The sequence below is a fragment of the Ovis aries genome, chromosome 1, assembly GCF_016772045.2.
Source record: "Ovis aries strain OAR_USU_Benz2616 breed Rambouillet chromosome 1, ARS-UI_Ramb_v3.0, whole genome shotgun sequence".
Classification (NCBI taxonomy): domain Eukaryota; kingdom Metazoa; phylum Chordata; class Mammalia; order Artiodactyla; family Bovidae; genus Ovis; species Ovis aries.
This window is the reverse complement of record NC_056054.1, coordinates 12,562,109-12,568,108: the sequence shown is the minus strand read 5'-3', so window position 1 is coordinate 12,568,108 and position 6,000 is coordinate 12,562,109. Positions and strand designations below refer to the sequence as shown.

Sequence of the window (6,000 nt, the reverse complement as noted above, 5' to 3'; positions counted from 1 at the left end):
GTAGAGTACATATTAATCTGTTAGCATGGTTTAAATTTTGAAATGGGACTCTATGGGATGGAATGAACAGATATTTTCACTTTTTACTTACAGCATTTTCATTAGTTTATGTTATCTTGGTTATTTAAATTTAAAAGGACTGGAATTCCCTGGTGGTCCAGTGGTTAGGACTAAGTGTTTTCTAAGTGTTTGCTTGAGGCCCAGGTTCAATCCCTGGTCTGGGAACTAAGATCCCACTAGTCACGCAGCAAAAGAGAAAATTAAATAATAAACAAATAAATACATGTAAAAGGATTGCTTTTATCTTAAAATGGGCTCTAAGAAATGGAACAAGGATTTACACAAAAAAGAAACAAAAAAGAGAGAGAGAGAGGCATATGTTAATGGGTCCCATCCCCAGCTCTGGCCCCTGTAGAGTCACTAGGTGCCAGCAGCAGGATTATTCTTATTGGGGATTTGGAAGCACAAGGTTCTCAGAGCTTGATGCCATCAAATATTTAAACTATCCGACTCCCTTCTCACACACTCTCAAAGCAGCATAAATTGGCTTCCTATGTGCATTTTCTACAGGAGAAGAAATTGCTGGACATGGCAATGTGAGCATTCTGGCCTCCTTGGCAGTTCCATTTTTCATTGTATATTAATAAATTGTTTTTTCTCAAATAATGGGCTAAGAGCTGAGCTAGTATTATAAATCTCCCCACCCCCACCCAATATATGGGCTCTCTCTTAGCACTGTTAAAGTCAAGTTTATGAGCTTGTACCATGATGAATTCAGCAAGGTAAATGTCACCTCTGAGGCCACTTGGCAGCTGGCTAGCCAGTCTGCCCTGATGATACTCCTGTCTCTTCAAGCACATTTCCTTCAGACTCCTGTGCTTTCTAGCCACATTCATCCCAGCCAACTCTCTGTTTCTTTATCTTTCATTCTGTCTTTTCCTCTATGACTATCTCTCTCTTCCTACCTCACACCTAACCTTCCTTTACCTTTTCTTTTTTTCTTTCTGTTTTTTTTTTACTTTAATTAACCATGGAGTTGAATCATAAAATATACCAGGAAAATGTGCCAAGCACTGAGCTGGGCCATGCATGTAAAATGTATTTTGACCTCACAATAACTCTGAAAAGTGTTTTTATCCCTATTTCACAGATGGGAAAGTAGAGGCACATAAAAGCTAAGCACTTGTGTTTGATAATTTAAAGTTTTACTGCTTAATTTTCAAAGTCAATAAATCTAGTGTGTTATATTCTCTTTGTCTTAGACAATAAAATTTAAACATTATGTTTGCCTGGGTGTCCTAAGAATTCACCTTTAGGTATGTTTATTTCTGGTCCCATCACTTCATGGCAAATAGATGGGGAAACAGTGGAAACAGTGGCTGACTTGATTTGGGGGGGGGGCTCCAAAATCACTGCAGATGGTGATTGCAGCCATGAAATTAAAAGATGCTTACTCCTTGGAAGGAAACTTATGACCAACCTAGACAGCATATTAAAAAGCAGAGATATTACTTTGTCAACAAATGTCCATCTAGTCAAGGCTATGGTTTTTCCAGTAGTCATGTATGGATGTGAGAGTTGGACTGTAAAGAAAGCTGAGCACCGAAGAATTGATGCTTTTGAACTGTGGTGTTGAAGAAGACTCTTGAGAGTCTCTTGGACAGCAAGGAGATCCAACCAGTCCATTCTAAAGGAGATCAGTCCTGGGTGTTCATTGGAAGGGTTGATGCTGAAGCTGAAGCTCCAATATTTTGGCCACCTGATGAGAAGAGCTGACTTATTTGAAAAGACCCTGATGCTGGGAAAGGTTGAGGGCAGGAGAAGGGGATGACAGAGGATGAGATGGTTGGATGGCATCACCAACTCAATGGGCATGAGTTTGGGTAGGCTCCTGGAGTTGGTGATGGACAGGGAGGCCTGGCATGCTGCAGTTCATGGGGTCACAAAGAGTCAGACACGACTGAGTGGCTGAACTGAACTGAACTGAACTGATTTCTTTCTTAGGCTGGAGAGTTGGAGATGGAACAGAAGAGGAAAGAGACAAACTGGAAATGTTTCCTTGAGTAGGGGACCCCACTGTTTTTTGCACCTTCCCTGTCCTTTTTCTTGAGAGCAGGGCTTGACCCTGATTTCTCTGGAGCAATCTTGGTCTTCTTCTTGAAGGAGATGATCTTCTCTGTTTATCCAGGACAAATGTACTTTCTGCATCTGTGTAAATGGAAGAGATAAAAATTTCAGCCCCTAGATGTGTAACTTTGAACCACTTGGCGGTGGAGGTTGCAGGGAAGTTGGATCTGCTCCCTGGAAGACCACTTCTCTATATTTGGATGTTGAATTAAACTTCTCAGCTCCACCATGTATTCTGTCAGCACCCTGGAGACAGTGAAGTAGAAGTAGAGAGAAGCATCCTTGCTATCATTACCTCAGATGGGATTTGAGAGGAGTAGCAGAGAAAACTGGAGTTTCTGGAAGGGTTCCAGGACCCTCCACTCTTATTCCAGGGAGCAAGGCTGATTGTCTTCTGGAGACTTGAATATTTGGATCTTGGTTATAGGCTGAAGGGGCATGCAGAGAGACTTGGGCTGAGAATCACTGCAGCAGCAGAAAAGTCCCAGGTCCAGTTGAAAATAGAGGGTCCTGACCCTGGTAGGTTCAGCACCATGGAAAGAAACAAGACTGCCATTAATCCTTGGTCTCATAATTAAGTACCATGGACAGAACCCCCTGAAGCATGCCCCACAGCGCGCAGGCTTGCTGTTCTATGGAGGGATCTAACCTGGTTCCTGGTTGACTGCCTCTTGCACTTAAAGCTCACAATAAACCACGGTTCAGTTTCCATCTGAAGCCCTCCTGAATTTCTTTACTGAGGTGTCTATTCCACAGCCTCCTGGTGAGAGTGGAGTCGCCTTAGAGCGACTCTTATTAAGATCCAGTTGATTTGCATATATCTGCATACACAGGGGGCTTCTCCGTTCTGCTTTTATTATAGATGAATTGTTCAGATGAAGAAAGACAAGGTTTATTTCACTTCTTCTTTTCCTCTTCTTTCCCTTATTCCTAGGGTCTTGATCTGGTGATTTCCCCGAGAAGGCTGCAGGGGTGTGTGATAGGAGAGGTGGGAAACAGACTTCAGACAACCAGGGATTTGTTGGCTCATTCTATGTGGTTTTCCTCGGATAATTTCCTCCATCTTCTTGACTTCTGAATGATCCTTGTGAGGATCACAGGGAGGCTGCATTTTGTTTTAGCACATGGGGTCAGAACCTCTGGGTTGAAGTCCCTGGAGTTCAGGGAAGAAGCCATGGCTGGAGCCTTAGAGACTGCAAAAAGGATGGGACCCCGTTTTGAAGAGAAGGATGAGGAGTGGTTGAGTGAGGACTCATTTTGAAATGAAAGGAGTCCTGGGTCTCTAAGCAGCTTCTAAAAATACCATCTCCCAGCGCTGGGGAAAGGGGGAGGGGAAAATCGAGCGTGTAGAGAATAAAGATGGGAAGGAAGTGGGGGTGTAAGAGCCCTTCTTCAGGTAGATCTGATTTCAGAGCCTCCGCCTGCATCCAATGGCCGGCAGGATGCCACACTTCCGAATGCTTCCTCAGCGAGCTTCGGTCTTCTTTGGTCCCGAGCCTCAGCCTCTCCTGATCACCTTTCTTTGTACGGGCTAAGGAACTCAATTCCTCCCAGCCTCTCTTCCTACTGTTGCTGTCCAGCAAATATGTCTGTGAGTAAGCTTGTACACACACCACACACATACACACACGAAGTAACACATGAAAGTGGCTTGTAAATGACCAGGGCACTATGATGTCAGAAATTTTCATTCTGTTTGGTGCTCATGGAGGTATGAACTGTGCAGAGACAGGGTGATTCACTCAGGTATTCTCAGCACAGAACATGGCACCCAGTGAGTGCTGGCTGAGGGTGTGGAATACATATATATAAAACGCACAGACATCCAGGCCATGCAGGACTCACATTCATTCTCAAGGCTTCTCTGGCTAATATAGCCTCCAAAGGAGAGGGGTTAGGCCCCCCAAGAAAAGAGCTCTGAAAAGCCACAGGGTGGGTGGAGCTTTCTCTGCTCACGTTCAGTCCAGACGGTGGCGCTCAGTAGCCGCCTCCCTCATCCTGGAGGGCTCCAGCCCTTCCCACCAACAACGCCTTAAACCCTCAGCCAGCACATAAATGACCTTCACAAGACAGAGGTCGTGCTCCACGTTTCGTTTCGACTCCTTCAGGGCTGGGTGAACTCTGTGAGGATTACTCCTCCTCTCTCGCTGATGCCTGGGAGTCTGGCCGCTGCTTTCCTCATGAGTCCCTGGGGTGGGCGGAGACCGTTTATAAAGGGGGGAACTCCAGGCTCTGAGCAGACTGGGGAAAGGGGTGGTCGCGGAGAGGGCTGCCTGTGTCCTGGCTGCAGAAGCAAGAACCTGGGGAACCAATCGTTCATGCAAAATCTATCAACCGCCCATCCCGGCGTCCACATGGCTCCCCAGCCTCAGAAGAGCTGCTGGTAGGGTGGCACTGTGTCTTCCACTTTACTCTCCTTTCTCGTGTAGCTCTCGGGGTCGTGCTTGGCCTCTTCCTCCCCAGTGTGTGTGTGTGTGTGTGAGAGAGGGAGAGAGAGAGAGAGATGAAGGCGGGGAGAAAGGGGGCGGGGTGGAGCCATGAGATACCAAAAGCTGCAGATACAGGAAGACAAGGGCTAGAAGACAGAGGAGCTTCCCAGAGCTTCGGGTCGGGACACCAGTCTTCAAAACCTCCTGCAAGTCCTGGGTACTAGGGGTCTTGCAGGTTAGCTCAGAGGCTGTAAGTGTCGCTGCCTCGCCGCCGTTTGCTCCTCCTTCAGCCACGCCCACATTGCCTGTTTCTCAGGAATGAGAGGCTAAGGTTCAGCGCTCTGGGCCACCTACGGCAGGTCATCCCTCTCCCCATGAACCTAACCGTGTCTCAGCGCTGCCCCTCCGGCCATGGTTTGGAGACTGGCGGGACCCCTTCCTTCTCCCCCTCCAATTTGCTGTTCCGCCCCTGGCCAATGAAACTCCACCTCTCCACCTTCTCCTGGCGGGGATTGGTGGGCTTCCCGCGGTGGTACATAGGGATTGGTGCCCACGGATGATGGTCACCGGCGAGATCCCGCCCCCCAGCCAGCGCTAGGGTCTGGGGGCACTGCTCAGCGGTGCTGGGGCTGGCGCGGCTTGAGCCGCCGCCGCACTGACAGCTCGGTCTGCGGACCATGGAGACTGGCGCCGGCCCACATCCGCTGCGCCTGTTCATCTGCCTGATGCCGCTGTGTCTCGCCTTGCTTTTGGGGCCGGGGAGGCCAGGGACCGCCGAGGAAGGTGAGGAGACTGGTGGCTGTTTTGGAGGCTTAGATGCCAAAAGATAGGAAGCTGAAGAACCGGGGTGCTTGGGGAAGGAGTCGTACGAAGAGACTGGAGTCTGTATTGGGGTCTGAAGCAAGCGGACAGAAAGAAGCAAAGAACTGGAGAGAGAGGAAAAGGTGGCTAAGCAACGAAGAAGACAGGAGCACTGAGGAACTCGGGGGCTGGAGACCTGGGAGGCTGGGGAAGAAAGAGACCAGGAACCGTGGGAGCCAGAAGCGACGGTTCAGGGGCCGGTGAGACGGACAGGCTGAGCAATTGGAGGTGGAAGGTGTGGGGGCAGGGAGATGCGGAGGTGAAATCTCCCCGGAGGAGACGGGATGGAGCCGAAACAGTGGGGAGTCTAGGGGATCTTTGAGTGGCGAGCGCTGGTGGGGCGACGAGGGCGGGCGGTCTGGTGGAGAGTGTGGCTGAGAGGGCGTGGGGTGGGGGATTGGGGGAAAGAGGCTGGGAGCTGTCCGACGTGCTGACCCGGGAGCTGTCCGCAGTGCTGAATTTGTAGTGTAGACTAACCAGCGCAATCTGCGTTGCCGGGTTCGGGGGTGCTCGCTGGACCAGAGACTGCGTCTTGCTTCTGACCCTGAATTTGAGGGGGCTGTACACTCAGTTAAATCCAGAG

The 6,000-nt window shown here is 49.3% G+C and overlaps 1 protein-coding gene across 1 annotated transcript in view; it reads left to right on the top strand.

Moving 5' to 3' along the window:
• Positions 1 to 5,130: 5,130 nt before the first annotated feature.
• The window catches only part of EPHA10 (EPH receptor A10), a 43,310-nt gene continuing 42,440 nt past the window's right edge, over positions 5,131 to 6,000 (top strand). The window contains exon 1 of the mRNA XM_027968086.3: positions 5,131 to 5,339. Coding sequence (XP_027823887.1) covers positions 5,234 to 5,339 — 106 coding nt within the window. The 5' untranslated portion in view covers positions 5,131 to 5,233. The remainder of the gene's footprint in view (positions 5,340 to 6,000) is intronic.